This window comes from Meles meles, chromosome 12, assembly GCF_922984935.1.
Source record: "Meles meles chromosome 12, mMelMel3.1 paternal haplotype, whole genome shotgun sequence".
In the NCBI taxonomy this organism is placed as follows: domain Eukaryota; kingdom Metazoa; phylum Chordata; class Mammalia; order Carnivora; family Mustelidae; genus Meles; species Meles meles.
In genome coordinates this window covers 24,782,988-24,803,426 of record NC_060077.1, presented here as the reverse complement: position 1 = coordinate 24,803,426, position 20,439 = coordinate 24,782,988, and the positions used below count along the sequence as shown (strand labels likewise).

The window sequence follows — 20,439 nt, the reverse complement described above, 5'->3', positions numbered from 1 at the left end:
CAGCACAAGTCAAAAAATGGAAATTGTTGCTTTTTATGCCCAGACTGTTTCAATCCTCCTTGAAATCATATCCTGTGAGCCAGGAGCGAACGCAGACCTCAGTGAGATTTGTCCAGTCGTACATTTCACTCTACGGAGAATGAGGAATGCGTACTGCCTTGTGCTGCCCAGAACTAAGGGCTTTGGCATCACGTTCTGATACCACAGTCGTACCCAGACGAAGGAAGTGCAGTGATAAAGGAGTTCTGAGCCTTCCCCTCATGGCACCGGGCAGCTTTCATACTCACTTGAATGTGACGTGCAGAAGTATCTTTGCTACAACGGCTGTGACTGTAAGGATGAGGAGAGTTGCCAGGCCGTACACTGTCCATCCTGCAAGCACAGAAGACAGGACCTGTCTGAGCTCCGTTCTCAGAAGGGGGTCTATTGGAAGCCCTGAGTGACCACTGGAAGCTCAGAAACGCAGGTGTGGCTAACAAGCCCCCTGCAGGTGAGGGCCGCCACCAAACGCAGCTGAGAGCTGGGTGGGCAAGGAGCCCAGGCCTTCTGACCTCCTCGCCTTGCTCTAGAGCTCCCTCCCGGAGAGGAGCAGGCAGTGTGGTCCAAAGTGCATTCAACTTGGGAGGTGAGAGGAGTGCTATATACTCCGTCTTTACCAGTGCAATCACTGAGCGATCACAGATGAGTTACATAAACTCTCTGGGCCTCAGCTTCCTTATCTGTGAAATCCTACCAGGATACAAAAACAAACAACACAGAGCAAGCACTGGAGGGACTCTCCTCCCTGACCTAAGTGGGTCCTGCAGGGGAAAACCCTCGGCTAGATCTTCCAAGGCAGGAAAGAGAATATGGAAGTACGTAACCCACCAAGTTAGCCAGCTTCAACCATAGACACCTCATCCCTCTCCCACATGACTTTTCTTCTAGCTCTTGTCACTGTCTGACCTGTTGTTTTGCTTCTTGTCTGTCTCCTCCCACTTCCAAGCCACGGGAGGAAAGGGGTGTCGCTTGTTTGGGTCATTCCACAGTCTGGTGCCTACGGTAGCCCCTGACACCACTGACCTGCTCACAGGTCTTCTGAATGGAGGAATGAAGGACCGAGCTCTTGTATCTGCCAGTGAATTGAGGGAGCTGAACTCGCTCTAGAAAGACGTCCTCAGAGTGGGAAAACCCTGGCTTAGCTGATTAATCACAACTTACAAAAGGCACATGTGCTGGATCTTTGGACGTGAGCACCTTCTCCTAAAGACTAAGGAATCAAGCTAGTGAGAAAATGTCCTTCAACGACCAGGACAGTCACAGAGCCAGTACCCACAACCTGCCTGGGAAGAGAGTTCCTTCTCTAACTGCCAAGAGCGCTGCCCTCGAGCCCCATGGCTTCCACCCCCTTTGTTGGAGTCTGGGAACTGCTACCTGGGACGGTCTGGGGTGGGTGGCTGGGGCTGGTGGTGATGACGTAGAGGACTTTAGAGGACCGGGCCGCGCTGACGCTGAGGTTGGCCTGCTCCGTGATCACCTCGGCCAGTGTCTGGTTGGCAGTGGGCCTCTCCTGTGGCGCCTCTTCCTTGATGGCTGGAAGATCAAAGAAATTAGGATGGGGGAGAGCTGATGCCGACAACGGAGAAGTTCAGAGGCGGCGGCACTGGCTAGGAAGAGGAGGCATTTTTCTGATTCGTTTCTGTGTGTAGTTCTCTCCACTGACCCCACTGGCCCCAGAGCAGAACCCGTCAGGCTCTGGCCCAGAAAGCCCCAGAAGGCAGGACCTGTCAACTTCTAACCGTTTGACTGGTCTCTTCGAGGACACCTGAGCCTGCATTCTTATTTTCCTTGTGCCTTTTCAGTTATGGTGCCCCCTGCCCAGAATGCCTCCTTCCTTCCTATCTACTGACCTAAATCCTACCTGTTCTCAAGACTGTCCCTCCCACCTGCGGGAAGGCCTCCTCCCTCTGACTTCCTGTAGCCCAGGCTGACTGAGCTCTTCCCAAGGCCCGCAGCAAAGACCAAGTCTCAGACGCCCCTGTTTCTCATGTGCTGGCAGAGAGCTGTGCCGGGCATGTGTGTGAGCACACCAGAGGGCAGAGAGCGGGGTTCCACCAAGGGGTGTTTTTTGTTGTTGTTGTTTTTTTAAGGTATATTGGGTTTTTTTGTTGTTTGTTTTCTTCTTTAAAGTTTATTTTTTTTAAAGTAATCTCTACACCTCACATGCAGCTCTAACTCATGGCCCCGATATGAAGAGCCTCATGCTGTTCCAACTGAGCCACCCAGGCGTCCCTGAGGAGGGTCCGAAGAAAGATGGGGAAGTAGTCTTTTGGGATTGGCTGGGATGTCGAGAGGCAGAAGGATCGACCAAAGGACCTTTTTTAAAGCCTTCTAATTCTACCAGTCTCAGCTCTTCCTTTCAATTCTTCTTTCAACCCTGCCATGAAAACTGTCCTCAGAACAACTAACAGAGCGAAACTGAGAGGTGCTGCTCTTTTCTGTGAAGGTATGCAAGTCTTGAAACGGGAGGTGGGAAGATCCGCAAGCTGAGCCCGTAGCCCCTGCCTCACATCCATCAAGACCCGCCCTGGCACCTGCGGGTCACCACAGGGTCCCGGTGGAGCCCGAGGTGCAGCCTGGAGGGCCCTCAAGGAGGCTGGGAAAGGTTACCTTGGTATAAGACAGCAAATCCCTGGGCCTGATTGATGCGATCAGAGAAGAAGTACAAAATGACAAAATCCAGAGAGACGTTAAAGGACAGAGGTGGGCGGTTCCTCCCATTGAAACGGACCAGGACGCGGTGGGTGTAGCCGTCCAGCAGCTCCACCATGTCGGCAGAATCCCTGATGTCAAACAAGGTGAAGCTGAAGCGGATGTGAGAGGCTCCCGGCACCCGGATGGTCCAGTAGCAGACCCTGCCCGTGGCGTAGGTGTCGGGAAAGTCAGGGGAATACACCACGGAGGTCGTAGCCGAGTAGTTCCCTCCGCAGGCGCCAACGAGAGCTGTGGGAGACAAAAGGACACCGGCCCTCAGCCTGGGGCACAGCCACACGGCTCACTTTCCAACCTGCTACGAACAAAACTCTTCCTAACGAACATGATCCAGTTTGGTATGTTTTTCGTCTACAAAACCAGACTGTCTTATGTTTCAGGATCAAATCACAGAATGAATAGCTTAAACCCTGAACAAATGACTGTGGAGGTTTTTTTTTTTTGCCCAGGCAACCTCAGAATTAGCACACCGCGCAGTGGCTGTGCTGGGGGGCAGGGGGGCAGACTCTCCGCTGAGCTGGGAGCCTGACATGGGGCTCCCTCCACGGGGGCCGGGCTGGAGTCAGAGAGTCTGGGTTCGGAACCAGCTGGGCTCTGTGACCCCAAGGGCTGCACCTCACTTCCAGAACTCTTGCCTCTCTCAGTTGGGAGGATGGACAGGCCGCCACTTGTTCCTGTATCACACGGACACGTGAGGACAGATGAGATGAAGCACATGTAAACACAGGGGCCTCTTTGCAGGGAGACACTTGATGAGGTGAAGTCATAAAAAAGAGAAGGGCTTTGCAGCTGCTCGGGCATCCCCGATACCTGGGGCACAGTGCTTACGTGAGGGTCCCCCCACACACTGTGGCACAAGCAGTGACTCTGCCTGGGGGAAATGCTTGGTTCCGCTCACTCTGCATAAAGCACATTTGGCTGCTGTGGACTCCCCTTTTGGATTGGGGGTTTCTAGGACGGGGATACAACCCCTTCCCTGCATCTTAGCGAAGTGTGAACAAGATCCTGGAAATGAAAGTCCTTGAGGGGGAGTGCAGGACTGGGGTTTAAAAAGCAGGCTTTGGGGGTGCCTGGGTGGCTCAGTGGGTTAAGTCTCTGCCTTCAGCTCGGGTCATGGTCTCCGGTTCCTGGGATCGAGCCCTGCATCGGGCTCTCTGCTCAGCAGGGAGCCTGCTTCCCCCCCACCTCTCTCTGCCTGTCTCTCTGCCTGCTTGTGATCGCTCTCTCTGTCAAATAAATAAATAAAATCTAAAAAATAAAAATAAAAAAAATAAAAAGGAGGCTTTGGGTGGACTTCCACTTCCCTTTGGTATGTAGAAAGCAGTTAAGAGAATGCTGCTTCCATCTGAACAATGGGAAAAAGCTCAAAACTCTTCCTCAACCCATCAGAAGGCTGAAGTGTCAAGACAACCAAGCGTATTTAACTCTAAAAAGTGAAGAAGCCCCTCAGAGGAGAGTCAGGCCACACAAGACGTTTCATCTTCCACAGAGCATGAGAGGAAGAGGTGGCCACCAAAAAAGACAGGAAGAAGAAAGGAGCTAAGAGGTTCAGTGTGGGCCAGCCTCTCAGTCTAGAATGAGCAGGGGCCCCAGACACAGCAGGAGTCTACACCCACTTGCAAGCAGTTCTGTGAGGACCTCCACCCAGTGCCCACAAGAATGACTGGGATCTAGGGCGCCTGGGAGGCTCCGTCGTCGGTTAAGCGTCTGCCTTCGGCTCAGGTTGTGATCCCAGGGTCCTGGGATGAGCCCCATGTCAGACTCCCAGCTCAGCGGAGAGTCTGCTTCTCCCTCTCTCTGCCTCTTCCCCCTGCTTGTGCTCTCTCTCTTTCTAATGAATAAATAAAATCGTAAAAAAAAAAAAAAAAAAATGGAATGACTGGGATAGGGAAGGAGACATAGAGACCCCCTGGGTGGCACTTGTACAGGACACGGCTGTTGGGGGACAAGTGTGAAACACCGCCTGCTTCTGGACCTTCCTCTCAAAAGAGCCAAAGGCCTCAAGTGGAGGAACAGTAAATGCTCTTGTTCTCAGGGCTGTTGGAGGGTAGAAGTAAAATCTGTTTGCCTCTGCGGAGGGAGCAGGAGACTCTCACCTTCCTGCCAGAGTAGCCACTGCTTCTTAGGGAAAAGCAGAGGCAAAAGCCATCAGCCCCTGGTTGCCCTGAGCCCCCAGGTCCTGTATCAATGCAAAACAGAGGTCTGCCGCCCGCTGGGAGGGGCGGGAAATTCTCTTTCTGGAGATACAAGGCAGTGTTTGACTGTAGGAGAAGAAGGGGGTCTGTGGGAATGCTGTAAAGGCCCCACGTCTGAGGCCCAGTAACGTCCTAACACGGAGGATGAGGCAGGAGGCCCAAGGAGCCCCCTTAGCTGGCCTGGAGCACAGCACCAAGTAACAACAACAGTCGTCTACCACTGAGGGAGGGGAAAGAGTGCAGAGAAAGATCCCCTCTTTGGCAAAGGCACACAGGAGCTACTCAAAGCTGACGGTGGAATAGAACAAAAGAAAAGGAAAAAACCACGGGCATCCCAGGCTCCACACTAAGCACAAGGTAACAGCAGCCTATTGCTGGAAGAATTTGAAAGCACCGAGGGTAAAGACAGAAACAATAATACCCAAACCCAGCTCATCTGATATAATGGCTCAGTCCCCACACTGAACAGACCTGCCCATTTCCAGGTATAAATTCTATTTACTCAGTCTGCACTGTTCTTTTATACAAAATGTATGGCATTCAACAAAATATTAAAACACACACATAGAACAAGCAAGCAAGGAAGCGGCAAAAAAAGAAAAGAAAAAAAAAGCAGCAAAAAAAAAAGGACTCATTGTCAAGTGATAAGACAATCTGTAGGATCAGACTCAATAATGACACAGATGTTAGAGCTATTAGACAGGTGCCACATGGTTACTACAATAACGACATAATGGAAAAGATGTACAACATGCCTGAACAGATTAGAAATTCCAGCAGAGGGGCGGGCGCCTGGGTGGCTCAGTGGGTTAAGCCTCTGCCTTCAGCTCAGGTCATGATCTCAGGGTCCTGGGATCGAGCCCCGCATCGGGCTCTCTGCTCAGTGGAGAGTCTGCTTCTCCCTCTTTCTCTGCCTCCCTCTCTGTTTACTTATGATCTCTGTGTGTCAAATAAATAAATGCAATCTTATTAAAAAAAAAAAAAAAGAAATTCCAGCAGAGAGATGGAGACAAAAAAGAGTCAAATATAAATGCTAGAAATAAAACTATCAGAGGGACGCCTGGGTGGCTCAGTTGGTTAAGCGGCTGCCTTCGGCTCAGGTCATGATCCCAGCGTCCTGGGATCGAGTCCCACGGCGGGCTCCGTGCTCAGCGGGAAGCCTGCTTCTCTCTCTGTCTCTGCCTGCCACTCTGTCTGCCTGTGCTCACTCTCGCGCTCTCTCTCTGACAAATAAATAAATAAAATCTTAAAAAAATAAAATAAAATAAAACTATCAGATGAAGAATTTCTCTGATGGGCTTATAAGTGGACTACACAGAGCTGAGGAAAGAATCAATAAATTTGAAAATAGGTCAATAGAAATCATGCAAAATGAAAAAAAGAAAAAAAAAGAGTAAAAAAAAAAAAAAAGCTAAGAACAGAACATCCAGTAGCTGTGGGACGATATCAAGTGATCTAACCACTGGAGTTCAAGAAAGAGAAGAGAAGGGGGCAGAAGAAATATTTGAAGAGATAATGGGTAAGAATGCTCTCAAGTTAATGAAACGTGGTTTAAGAATCTCAGCAAATAGTAAGCAAATAAGTTTAAAAACAAAAATTAGGGGTGCCTGGGTGGCTCAGTGGGTTAAGGCTCTGCCTTTGGCTCAGGTCATGATCCCAGGGTCTTGGGATTAAGCCCCACATCGGGCTTTCTGCTCAGCAGGGAGCCTGCTTCCCTTCCTCTCTCGGCCTGCTTCTCTGCCTACTTGTGATCTCTCTCCCTCTCTCTCTGTCAAATAAATAGAATCTAAGAAAATAAAAAAAAAATAAATAAAAACAAAAATTAAAAAGCAAACAAAAAAACACCCAGACACATCAGAGTCAAATGTTGAAAACCAAAAACAAACATGAAATCCTGAAAGCAGGCAGATGGGAAAGATGATATACAGGGAACAAAGACAGAGCAGACATCTCTAGACACTGTACAAGCCGTAAGTCAAAGAAGCACTTTGAGAGACTGAAATTAAAAAAACAAAACAAAACAACTTTCGGCATAGGATTCAATATCCAGCAAAAACGATTTTCTACAATGAAGCTGAAAAAAGGCTTTCTCATACAAAAGCTGAGAGAAGATGATGGCAAATAAGAACATGAAAGGGTGTTCAACATCACTGGTAATTATGGCCATGCAAATTAAAACCACAATGAGTTGCCACAGTGCACCTGCTAGAATGGCTAATGCTAAAAGAAAACAGATTATACAAAGGGCAGGAGAGGATGTGGGGCAACTGGAAGTCTCACGTATTGTCTGTCAGAATGGAAAATTGGGGAGCCACTTTGGAAAACAGCTGGCAGTGTCCTACGATGACAAAAACGCACTTAGCACATGACCCTGAAATCCCAGGAGAAATGAAAGCACATGTTCACACATACGCCTGTGTGTACAGGCTAAGGGCAGGTTCGGAGCATCTTGACCACAGACAGATCAATGCTTATCAGCGGATAAATGGATGAACAAATTGTGACATATCTGTACAAAGACGTGCTTCTCAGCACTAAAAAGGAGCTTCGGAAACAATCATGGGTGAATCTCAAGAGCACTACTTGAAGTGAAAGGACCCAGAAATAAATGGTTAAGTACTCCATGATTCCATTTATATGACCTTATTCCAAAGACAAAACTATACAGATGGAAGACAGATGAGTGGTTGCTCAGGGCTGGGGGTAGAGAGAGGACTGACCGCAGAGGGGACAAGAGATCTTTCTGAGGAGATGAAAACATTCTGTATCTTGAGCGTGTAGGCATTCATCAAATGTTGTCAAAGTGTTCAACCAGAAGGGTGGTTTTTACTTAATCTAAATTAGACCTTGAAAAACCAACATTTTAAATTTTTTAAAAGATCATTTATTTATTTGACAGAGAGATACAGAGAGAACACAAGCAAGCAGAGCGGCAGGCAGAGGGAGAGAAACAGGCTCTCTGCTGAGCAGGACCCTGGAATCATGACCCGAGCTGAAGGCAGCTGCCCAACCAACTGAGCCACCCAGGCGCCCCAAACCTACATTTTTTATAAAAAGGAAAGCTGTAAAGAAAGATTCCCTACATAATCAACCTGACTTTCCCACATCCTAAGTGTGAATTTGAACAAGATAATTTCCATACACCTCGGTTCCTCATCCATGAGATGAAAATAGTAAGTTTCTTCCTTAGGGGTTTTACAAGAACTAAAAGGAGTTAATCTACATAAAGTGTGTAGGATAGGATCTGGCACATAGTGTAAGCTCAGTAAGTATTAGCTATACTATTATTATTATTTGTAAAGGATCAAGTGTTCAGGTTAAACTGGTATTTCACCAGTGAAGGCCGACCTTCAACTTAGAGCTTTCAATTTCCAGATGTGTGCCATGCAGATTTTGTGTGCCATGGCAATTTTGAAAGCAAACTCATGACATCTAAGATAGATTATTAAAATTTAGTGATAATTCAACAGGAAACCTGAAATTTAGGAATACATGCAAGATCTTATTTTTGAAGGGGAGAGTAGCTTGCCACATACAACCTTGGCAGCCGGGGGCCCTAAACAGCCCTGGGCGAAACCTCTGGTGGCAGAAAGCCAGTGTTCTCCTGCCTTCTTGGATTTAGCATGTCCATCCTGTCTCAATATTAGCTCAGTCAGTTTCTTCAGGAAGGACTTCAGGCATCAGCGGGAACAGCTAGCCTCCCCCGGATGCAGCTGAGTGCTCTGCTTCCAGACGTGAACGGTACTGGCATGTCTCAGCAAACAAACAAACAAATGGGTCCCAGCCTTGAATCAGATTCCACTGGACTGGCACCCAGAAAAGCAGAAGAGATTACCATATTTCATTAGTTCTAAGGGGAACATTTTAATCTTTCAGACTGGACTGTGTCTGTCCATCAGTGCATGTCACTGTTTAGTTGGAAGTATTTTTCTCCTCAGTGATACATGCAGTGATGTTCCATCACATGACTGATGGCGTCTGGAAGTCTAGGAGGTACAATTACTAAGGCAATCCTAGCAGTCAGGTCCTACTGGACCCCAGGCCCTCCATGTGTGTATATATATATTTTTACCATTAATCTTCTCTCTTCCCACTAAAATAGAAGTTCCATGGGGGAAGAATTTCCATCTGTGGGACCTTGGGCAAGCTCCTGAGCTTTTATGAACCTCTGCTGTCCTCAGGCAAATAAGGAAACAGTATCTGCTTCATGGTATTATAATAAAGGGAGGGAACGCACGGAAAGTAAATAGCACAATGCCCTAAAAACATGTACGGGCTCAACTGATGTTGCAGAGGAAGGACCAATCCCACATCTCATTTCTCCTTTCCATGCCTAGAAGCTAAAAGGGGTCCCAGAGGCCCGCTAGGCAGTCTCTAATCTACTATTGATTCCAGCCTCTCTGATCATTTATTTGGTTCTGTTAATTCAATACACTGAATTCTGGGGACAGCACATGCCGCCCTGACACACAGCACACGGCCCACTTTACATCCTCCTGGAGCTCGTGAGAGCTTGCTGGAAAACCAGCCACACGGCCTACGACAAATAACTTAATGTGGCAATAATGACTGAGCAGACGGCTGTCTCCCCAGTCTCTCTGCTGAGGGACAAAGGCAGCCTGAGAGCCACTGGAGCTGAGGAGCCTGGAGCGCCCTTCTGCAAGGAGCAGGAACTCACTGACGTCCTGACCAGGACCTGGGGTCCAGCCACACTGGCAGCGGAGTCTGATATTCTGGGAAACCGTCACCTGGCCCTTTTCTCACCATCTAACTTCTCTAGTCTCCTCAAAGAGACATTTTTGTCCTCCCCAATTATGGGACAGTCTGTAGTCACCATGTGCAAAGTGCTCTGCTTTGTCCAATGGATCATAAAGACTTCCAGGAGGCAGAACTTGTGCTACTTAGACGATCTTCCCCTCTGGCCGGGAAACGGCACGGACGATCTCTGCAGGACTGCAGTGTACCTTCCTGTGCAGGGCTGGGGAGTGGGGGGTCACTGGAGTGGGCTACTGTCAGGGGCCTCTGCCGGTCAGCACGACCAGGGCCTCTGGAGGCTGGAGCTTCTCCGAATGCCAACCTCCTCATTCCTCCTAAAGGAAGGGGAGCCAGAGAAGGCAGCTTCTGGATGGCTGCAGAAGGGGCCAGTTTCATGATAATCAGAGCCACTGGGCCCACCCTGTTCACATGCTTTTAGAGCATTAAATGGGACCCCTTATCATTTATCACATTTATCATATTGATTTATCATATCAATAAGACCCCTGTCTTATTATTCTTAATGAAAGGGATTCTGGCTGCTGAAAACAGAGAAATAAAAATTGTGGCAAACCTGGGTTTGAGTTCTCGATTTGGCTCTTATTTACTTGGACAAATCACTTTCTCTTTTGATCCACACAGTTTTCTTATCAACAGGGCTGTTGCAAGTATCAAATAACATAAACAAAAGCACCCAGCTTCAGGCTAGCACACAGCAAGCACTCAACAAACAGCAGTTATTTTCATTATAATTTTTTTTTCTTTTTAAAGATTTTATTTATTTATTTGACAGACAGAGATCACAAGTAGGCAGAGAGGCAGGCAGAGAGGGAGAGAGGAGGAAGCAGGCTCCCTGCCGAGCAGAGAGCCCGATGCGGGACTCGATCCCAGGACCCTGAGATCATGACCTGAGCCGAAGGCAGAGGCTTTAAACCACTGAGCCACCCAGGCGCCCCTATTTTCATTATAATTAATTCATCATACTGCACCTTTGTGTGAGGCCCAGTGCTATCTTTTTTTTTTTTTTAAGGTTTTTATTTATTTATTTGACAGACAGAGATTACAAGTAGGCAGAGAGGCAGGCAGAGAGAGAGGGGGAAGCAGGCTCCCCACCCAGCAGAGAGCCTGATGCGGGACTCGATCCCAGGACCCCGAGATCATGACCTGAGCCGAAGGCAGAGGCTTAACCCACTGAGCCACCCAGGTGCCCCCCAGTGCTATCTTCTAGATATATTTCCAGTACCAAAGATGATGCTTGGTACGGGACTGACTTTAAAGCAAATTATTTCCATCTGATATCCCTGGTATAGGCACTGCACTAAAAAAACCATCATTTTATCTGCCACACAGCAGACACTCCATAAAAATGTGCTAAATGAGTGCTTACCATATAAAAGTATTCTATTTTTTAACCATATAAAATCTACCATTTTAACAATTTTAAAAACGTATAGTTCAGTGGTATGTGTTATAGGCTCCATGAGGTATAACCACGGACATCTCGTTCTGGCCTATATTTATCACCCCAACAAGAAAACCCGTACCCACTAAGCAATCACTTCCCATCCCTCCTTTCTCCTCAGCCCTTGACGATCATTAATCTGTTTTCTGTCTGAATGGATTTGGCTATTCTGGACATTTCCCGTATATGGACTCATAAAATATGTGGCCTGAGTCTGGTTTCTGTCACTTAGCGTCATGTTTTCAAGGTTCAACCTTGTTGTAGTCTGCATCATTATTTCGTTCCTTTTTGTGGCTGAATAATATTCCATTGCACAGATATAACACATTTTGTCGATCCTTTCTTCCATTGATGGACTTTTGGGTTGGTGCCACTTTGGGGGCTATTACAAACAGTGTTGCTGTGAAGGTTCCTATACAAGTTTCTGTGGGAACATATGTTTTCAGCCTTCTTGGGTCTATATCTAGGAGTGGAATTGCTGGGTCATAAGGTAATTCTGCTTCATGTTTGAGAAACTGCCAGACTGTTTTCCAGAGCAGCTGTACCATTTAACATTTCCACTAGCAAATGTATGAGGGATCCAATTTCTCCATATGCTCACCAACATCTACTCTCCAGTAAAAAAAAATTAACACTATGTTCTGTTTAAAGTAGAAAAACAGGTAGCGAACCCACACACCCTGCTTTTCTTTTCTTTACTGTCTAATCCCATGGCTTATTGGCCGTGTGAGCCCTGGCAAGATATCTATCCTCTTCATGTCCTAGAACTCTCTTCTGTACAATGACAGTGATGATAATAATGCCTTCCTCAGATGGCTGCCAACAGGGCCTAATTTATATAGATTGATAATTTATATAAAACCTTAATACACTTAATATACACTCAATGTTTTTTTTTTTAAGATTTTTTATTTTATTTATTTGACAGAGAGAGAGATCACAAGTAGGCAGAGAGGCAGGCAGAGAGAGAGGAGGAAGCAGGCTCCCTGATGAGCAGAGAGCCCGACGTGGGGCTCGATCCCAGGACCCCGAGATCATGACCCGAGCCCAAGGCAGCGGCTTAATCCACTGAGCCACCCAGGCGCCCCTACACACTCAATGTTTTATTCCTTTCTTTTTTTCACTTAGGAGTAGACCAGGCAAATTGTAAGCTCTGCAAATATACTCTCCAGGGGTAGGGTGTCAAGGCAGAGGATCTTATAATAATAGACTTTGGAAGCGAAAACTTAAATAGAAGTGCAGGGCGTATTATCTGCCAACCTTTCTTTTTTTTTTTTTTTTAAAAAGATTATTTATTTATTTGACAGAGAGAGATCACAAGTAGATAGAGAGAGGGGGGAAGCAGGCTCCCTGCCGAGCAGAGAGCCCGACGCGGGACTCGATCCCAGGACCCCGAGATCATGACCTGAGCCGAAGGCAGCGGCTTAACCCACTGAGCCACCCAGGCGCCCCATCTGCCAACCTTTCTTAAACATCAGGCAAGTCTCAGTCTTTAGTTTTAACAGAGGTACTCAACTGAGCATTTGTCTTGACATAACAGAATGTACAGGGAGCCACTGGCAGTCTCCAGCAGGCACACTCACCTAAAAAGACCAATAGTTGACCACATGAGTTCTGCTTGCCAAGCGTTCCCCTGTCCTCTGTCCAAACACACACTTCTGACGACGTCTAAGCCATAACCTGCAAAAGGCTTAGGCTTTACAGCCACCGTATGTAGTAGCCGAAGTGTGTCCTCCAAAGGAGACATGTTCCATGCCTGGTAGTTGTGAATGTGACCTTATTTAGAAATAGTGTCCTTATAGATGTGAACAAGTTAAATGAGCCCACACTAGATGAGAGTGGGCTCATCTAGAGACTAGATGCCCTTACAAGAAGATACAGAGAGACACAGAGGCACTGATGGACAGAGGGACAATGGCCATGTGAAGGAGGAGGCAGAGATTGCAGTGATGCAACTCCAAGCCAAGGGATGCCAAGGACTGCCAGCAATGGCCAGAGGCTCGAACGAAGCAAAGGATTCTTCCCTGGGGCCTTCAGAAGGAGCATGGATGGATGCTTCAATAGAGCATTGACAACACCATGATTTTGAACTTCTAGCCTCCCAAACTATGACAGAATACATTTCTGTTGCTTTAATGCTCCTGGCTTGCGATCATTTGTTATGAGAGCCCTAGGAAACTAACAGAGCATATGACATTTCTGCTTGAAACTGGGCCACTCGGTCAGGTTGAGATGTCAAGAGTGTATCTACTGTATCCCAGTGCCTAGCAAAGACCTATGGACTCTGTAGTATATCTTAGTAACCTCAAGTCTTTCCTTTTGTCTGTCTCACTTGTGACAATCTACTTTCTACCCTTTCTACCAAAATCTGGTGCTATACTGGTACTATGGCTCTCCCAAAGTCTTAGCATCACTGAGTGGGATACAGGGGATGGTGGTTATGAGGAGGGATCAGGTAGGCCAGTGATAAGAACACAGTGCAGGAGAGGTCAAGGCCCCAGATCCATACCCCATCTGCAGTGCACCCTGCCCCTAGCCAGCATCTCACAGATATGGTGGGTCAAGAGAGGAGGCTGGAAGCATATGCTCTCTTCTCAGCTGCAAAACTGCTGCAACACCAATGCCAAAACTTTAAAGTGCTTGGAAGTCGATTAAAACAAGAGGACCTGGGGCGCCTGGGTGGCTCAGTGGATTAAGCTGCTGCCTTCGGCTCAGGTCATGATCTCAGGGTCCTGGGATCGAGCCCCGCATCGGGCTCGCTGCTCAGCAGGGAGCCTGCTTCCTCCTTTCTCTCTGCCTGCCTCTCTGCCTGCTTGTGATCTCTCTCTCTGTCAAAGAAATAAATAAAATCTTTAAAAAACAAACAAACAAACAAACAAGAGGACCTTAAGGCTAATACTGAAGAGCTATACCAGTGTCTGTGTTAAGCTGCAAAGGTCGTCTTTTCTAAGCTGCCTAAGTATCCTGTGACAGGCCTCATCTCTTCAGAGCACATGGCACAACTAAATGTCTGTCCTTCCTTCTGGAGGACAGGGGCCGAGTCTGCTAGGTCAGTGTTGCATCCCCAGGGTTGGTCAGGGCCTGGCCTGCAGGAGGTGCTTGATAAGTATTGCTACATGAATGAATGAATGGAAGAGAGGAAGGCTGGTCCAGTTGTTTCTCTGGCACAAGTGTTCCTGGGTCTTGGGCAGCAATGGGCACAGGGCGTACTCACTGTCAAAGAGGATGATCCTGCCGTCGCCGCCACAGGGCTGGGTGTGATCCCCGAAACAGACGCTGTTGCACTCAGTGCTGGCTGCCTCCCCGTACTTCCAGTAATTAGGATTATTTCCACAGAAGCAAGCATAGCCCGACTCCATCCCAGCAAACTGTCATAGCAGAGAAACAGCACTGGGTAAGTGTCAGTCTGGAGTGTCAGCTGCCCAAAAGGAGCTTGGCAGGGTCAGCCCCCAGCTGGGTCCCTCTTCCTGGGGTCTCACCCTTGCTCCCCTCCCTGGACACTCGTTACACACTATCAGTTACCATGTTTCCCCTTCGGGCGAGCATCCCTTTTACTGCCTGCACCTCTACTGTGTTTAAGTGAGTTTGAAGGCAGGCACTGGGGGGGGGGAACCCACTAACTTGAAACATTAATAACAGCAGCTCTGCATTTTATTGAACGTTTACTGTGTTCCAGGCAGTAGGTGCTTTATGGCTAGTCCCCACCACAAACTTATTACAGGCCCTGTTAAAACTTTTCATTTTATTTATTACCATACGGTAGAACTATTTATATGGTATATAGTTCTAGCACTTCAACCCATGTTGACAACCACCCCTACCATCAGCATGCAGCACAGGCACATGGCCCCAAAAACCTTCCTATCCTGAACCTGCTTTATAGTTCCCCCTCCATAAATAAACCTTCACAACTACCTATTGGTTTGCTGTTACTATGGTTTTGTTTTTTCAAGAATATCACATGTTAAGACAGAATGTTTATGTGCCCTCAAAAGCCGTATGTTGAAATCTTAACTCCCAGTGTGAGGGCATGTGGACACGGAGCCTCTGGTAAATTAGGGCACAAGAACAGAGCCTTCGTGCATGGGGTTAGTGCTCTTATAGAGGAGACCCCAGAGAGCTCCCTGGGTCCTTCTGTCATGTGAGGAACACAGCAAGATGGCCATCTATGAACTAGGAGACATGCTCTCATTAAATACCCAATCTGCCAACAACCTTGATCTTATACTTCTAGCCTCCGGAACTATGAGAAATAAATGTTTATTGACCTGATCTATGGTAATTTTATTACTGCAGGCAGAATGGACGAAGGCATCATATAAATGGAATGATATAGTATGTAAGCTTTTAAGACTGGCTTTCCACTTAGCGCAATGTCTTTGAGATTCATCCAAAATGGTGCATAGATCAATAGTTCACTCCTTTTTATGGCTGAGTAGTAAGTCCATTGCACAGATATACCACTGTTTGTTAATCCATTGGGTTGTTTCTAGTTATTTATGATTATGGATAGAGTTGTTAAAAACATCTGTGTATAGTTTTGTGTGTACATAGCTTTCATTTCTCCAGAGTAAGTAACTGGGAATGGGGATGCTGGGTTATAAGGTAAGTTTATGGTTATAAGAAACCACCAAACTGTTTTCCAGTGACTGCACCATTTTACATTCAAAACAACGTATGAGTTCCAGTTGCTCCATATCCTTGTCAACACACATTATTGTCAGTATATTTTATTTTAGCCATTCTAAGAGGTATGTAGTGGTATCTCATCATAGGTTTCATTTGCATTACCCTAGTGGTTAATGATACCGAATGTCTTCTCATGTGCTCGTTTGTCATCTGTATAACCTCTCTGGTGAAGTATCAAGTCATTTGCCCATTTTTTAAATTTTAGAGGTATTTTTTAAAAGACTTTATTTGTTTATTAGAGAGTGAGTGAGAGAGAGCATGAGAGGGGAGAAACAGACTCCCTGCAGAGCTGGAAGCCTGATGCAGACTTGATCGGGGACTCTGGGATCGTGACCTGAGCCGAAGGCAGTCCTTAACCAACTGAGCCACCCAGGCGCCCCATTTTTCAAATTAAAAAAAAAAAAAATTTTTTTTTAACTACTGAGTTTTTAGTTTTTGTATGCAACCTACATGTAAGTCCTCTGCTGCATATGCGATTCGCAAATATCCTCTTCTAGGCTATGGCCTGTCTTTTCATTCTTTAAAAAATGTCTTTCACAGAGCAAAAGTTTTAAATTTTGGTGAAGTTCATTTACCAATTATTTCTTTTACGGATCATGCTTTTGATATTACTTACACCTAAGTACTTTCTATGTAAACCCAGGTAAACCTCGGTCACGAAGATTTTCTCCCCTCTTTTCCCCTAAAAGTTTTATAGTTTTACATTCTAGTTAGACCCAAGATCCATTTTGAGTTGTGCGTGTAGTCTTTTGTGTTTGATTTCTTCCAATTAGCATAATGTTTTGGCCATTCATCCATGTTGTTGTGTGTATCAGTACGTTTTACTGTATCTTCTTTCTGTTGCTGAGTTGTGTTCAAAAGTATGGATGTGGGGCACCTGGGTGGCTTCAGCTCAGGTCATGATCCTGGGGTCCTGGGATCAAGCCCCACATCAGGCTCCCTGCTCAGCGGGAGTCTGCTTCTCCCTCTCCAGCAACCCCTACTTATGCTCACGCTCTCTCTGTCAAATAAATAAATAAAATCTTAAAAAAAAAAAAAGCGTGGCTATAGCACACTGTATTTATTTCTTCATCAGTTAATGGACACTGAGTTATTTACAGTTTGGGACTATTCTGAATAATGCTGCTATGAACACATATGCATACATTTTTGTGTGAACATACATTTTCAACTCTCTTAGGTATATACGCAAGAGTGGAATTGCTGGTTTAAAAGGTTACGTTTAACTTTTTGAGAAACTGCCAAACTGTTTTCCACGGCAGCGGTCTTAGCTGCTCCACAGCACTAGTTTACATTTCCACCAGCAAAGTATGAGGATTCCAATTTCTCCACATCTTCACTGATGCTTGTTTTATCTTTAAAAAAATTTTTTTTTTTACTTATAGCCATGGGTTATTTATTGTTGCAATATCTCATTATGGTTTTGATTTGCATTTCCCTCAAGACTAATAATATGAGCATATTTCCATGTGCTTATTGGCCATTTGTACGTCTTCTATAGAGAAATGTCTATTCAACCCATTTGCCTATTTTTTAATTCAGTTGTCCTTTTATTGTCAAGTTGTAAGAGATCTTTATAGATTCTGGACATTAAATCCTTATTCAGATATAGGATTCATAAATATTTTCTCCTATTCTGTGAGTTATTTTTTCATTTTCTTCATAGTGTCCCTGACACACAAAAGTTGAAAATTTATTTACTGGGTTGACGGGTAGTAAGTTTTGGCCCATGTACCACTGTTTGCTAACCCTGATATATGCAATTATTCTTATGCCAATACCACTCTCTTGATTACTATAGCTTTACGGAAAGTCTTGAGATCAGGCAGAATGAGTCCTCTAGACTTGATCTTTTTCAGAATTATTTTGGTTATTCTAGGTTCTCTGCCTTTCCATATAACATTTAAGGATTAGCTTAACAATTAAAAAAAAACTATCATTTTTGATTGGGATTGCATTGAATCCATACATCAATCTGGGAAAAGCTGACATTTTAACAATATTAAGTCTTCCAATCCGTGAACAATGTCTGTATTAAAAAAAAAAAAGATTTATTTATTTGAGAGTGAAAGAGAGAGAGAGAGAGAGTGGTGGGGAGGGACAGAGAGAAAGAGAGAAAAATCTCCAGCAGACTCCCTGCTGAGTGAGGAGCCAGAAGACCTGAACCGAAATCAAGAGTTGGACACTTAATTGACTGAGCCACCCAGGCGCCCCACAATGTCTGTATTTCTATTTATTTAGAACTTAATTTTCTCTTGCAATGTTATACACTATTTGGGATATAGGTCTTTAATATCCTTTGTTAATTCTGAGATTATTTATGCTGCTGTAAATGGAATTTAAAAATTTTATTTTCCAACTGTTCACTGCTAGTACATAGAAACGCAACTGATTTTTGTATATGACCTTATAACATGCAACCCTGATAAATTTACTTATTATTTTCAATAGCCTTTGTGTAGAACTGTCTACATACTTGACCATGTTGTCCATAAATTAAGAAAAAAATTTCCTCCTTTCCAACCTACATGCCTTTCTTTTTCTTGCTTTATTTCATTAGCGAGGATCTCAAGTACAGTGCTGAATAGAAGAGGTGAGATTGGGCATCATTGTTTGTGCTGAATTTTAAGCAGAAAGAACTGAACCTTCCACTATGGAATATAACATTAGCTTTAGATTTTTTGATAGCTGCTCTTTCTTTTTAAAGATTTATTTATTTTAGAGGGGGAGAGGGACAGAGGGAGATAGACAGAATCCCACGCAGGTGTGTATATGAGCAGTGGGAAGGGGTAGAGGGGAATGGAGAAGAAGGCTCCCTTTTGAGCTCAATCTCAGGACCCTGGGACCATGATCTGAGCCAAAGGGAGACGCTTAACCATCAGAGACACCCAGGTGCCCCTATTGCTACCATTTTTGTTTTAAAGCTCAAATTATGTTAGAGTTGGACAGTGGAGACCCTTCCAGTTGGTTCCTGTGTCCTTTTGACAGCCCTCACCATTCCTTACTTTATTGTACAACATGCTTCAGGCTCTTCTTGCACTTTCTCAGGACAGAGCCCTAATTCTTATTTAATGAAAAACAATATCTAGGGGTGCCTGGGGGGCTCAGTCAGTTAGGCATCTGCCTTCGGTTTAGGTCATGATCCCAGGGTCCTGGGATCGAGTCCAGGGTCAGATTCCCTCCCTTGCTGAGCACGGAGTCTGCTTCTCCCTCTGCCCCTCCCCTTGCTTGTGCTCTCTCTCTCACTGTCTCTCTCTGTCAAATAAACAAATACAATCTTAAAAAAAAAGTAAAAAAAGAACAATACCTAGAAACCAAGATCTGAGCACTAAGTGTGCTCTGTGGAACCACTGTGTCACTGTTCCCAGGTCCTCTCAGTGGACAGATATAAGAAATATATATGTATATACAAATACACACACGGACCTATAAACATGTTTATACTTATTTCCATATCTGTCTCTCTATATATCAAAACCATATACTATACTAATAACTTCAATCCCTGCCTGATACTATAGGCTTCACTTCTCCTACAGTGAGAAATCTGGCTTCCATTATCCTCAGTATATTTACTTATATGCTCTGCAAGCAACCAATCAGTCCATCGGGTTGGGCCACTGGCCTCACAAAGCCCCAGACCTTGCAGGCTACTCTCCTTGCTTGGGCCTGATTAATGGCTTTTTCACTGAATTATTAAGGAAGGACAAAAGAAAGGAAGGAAAAAGGAAGGAGGGAAGGAAGGAAGGATAGAGCAAACAATAGGATTATTGAACCTTAATAACCAAGGAGTAAATTGCAAATAGAGGAAAGGACAGAAAGAAAAGAAAGTATTTTGTCCAGGCTAGGGCCCCTAATGTGGTAAGGAAATAACCACTGCCTTGGCCTACTCCCAGATCCCCTGGGAAGCCAGAGATGTCCCTGCTCATAACGTTCAAGGGCACAAGGAAATACATAATTCTGTCAGAGGTCAAATAGGGATACAGATATTGGGGGATTTTCCTCTTCTCTCTCCCCATCTTTAGACAAGAACACTGCCTCACACTCCTGAATGCCAAGCCCTGCTCTTCTTCCAGTTCCTCCTTGGCAGAAAAACAGTTCCATGGTTTGACAGGTTTAAAAAAAGCATATATATTTTTAAGTTATCTCAGCAGATTGCATTTACATCTTCATGCTTTTCTATAGATATAGATAGAGCCATAGAATCATTACCTTGAACCTCTGACTCCGACAAAAACTGATGCAGGTTTGTATAGTAAGTTTGTTAGACGTTTTACTGGCACCCGTTAGAGGAGGTGGGTTTCCATGATCCTTGTAGCAGCCAAGGTTTCCAGGCACTGGAGGAAAAAGAAAAACAAAAGAATTTCACAACATCTGGCTGTGAAACACCAAGAAGAAACAGTGATTTGTGCCAGGTACTTTCATCTCAGCTAATATTTCTACTCTTAAGGTAAACATCAATAAGAAGCAACAAGCTTTAAAAATGGAAGTCCTCTGGCAAATGCCATATTTCTGTTTTCTTCTGAAGAGGATGTGTGGCCCAAGGTCCACCTTTAACTAATCTGTTCAGTATTGATAGAATTGAGC

The 20,439-nt window shown here is 45.4% G+C and overlaps 1 protein-coding gene across 2 annotated transcripts in view; it reads right to left on the bottom strand.

Annotated features, from left to right (window-relative positions):
• The window catches only part of KREMEN1 (kringle containing transmembrane protein 1), a 66,851-nt gene that overhangs the window by 5,425 nt on the left and 40,987 nt on the right, over nucleotides 1-20,439 (bottom strand). The window contains exons 4-8 of one of the 2 annotated variants that reach the window (XM_046025633.1): nucleotides 20,065-20,189; nucleotides 14,378-14,531; nucleotides 2,650-2,982; nucleotides 1,411-1,572; nucleotides 288-372 (exon numbers count right to left, since the gene is read on the bottom strand). In XM_046025633.1, coding sequence (XP_045881589.1) covers nucleotides 288-372; nucleotides 1,411-1,572; nucleotides 2,650-2,982; nucleotides 14,378-14,531; nucleotides 20,065-20,189 — 859 coding nt within the window. The remainder of the gene's footprint in view (nucleotides 1-287; nucleotides 373-1,410; nucleotides 1,573-2,649; nucleotides 2,983-14,377; nucleotides 14,532-20,064; nucleotides 20,190-20,439) is intronic. The other variant, XM_046025634.1, reaches the window with a different exon arrangement.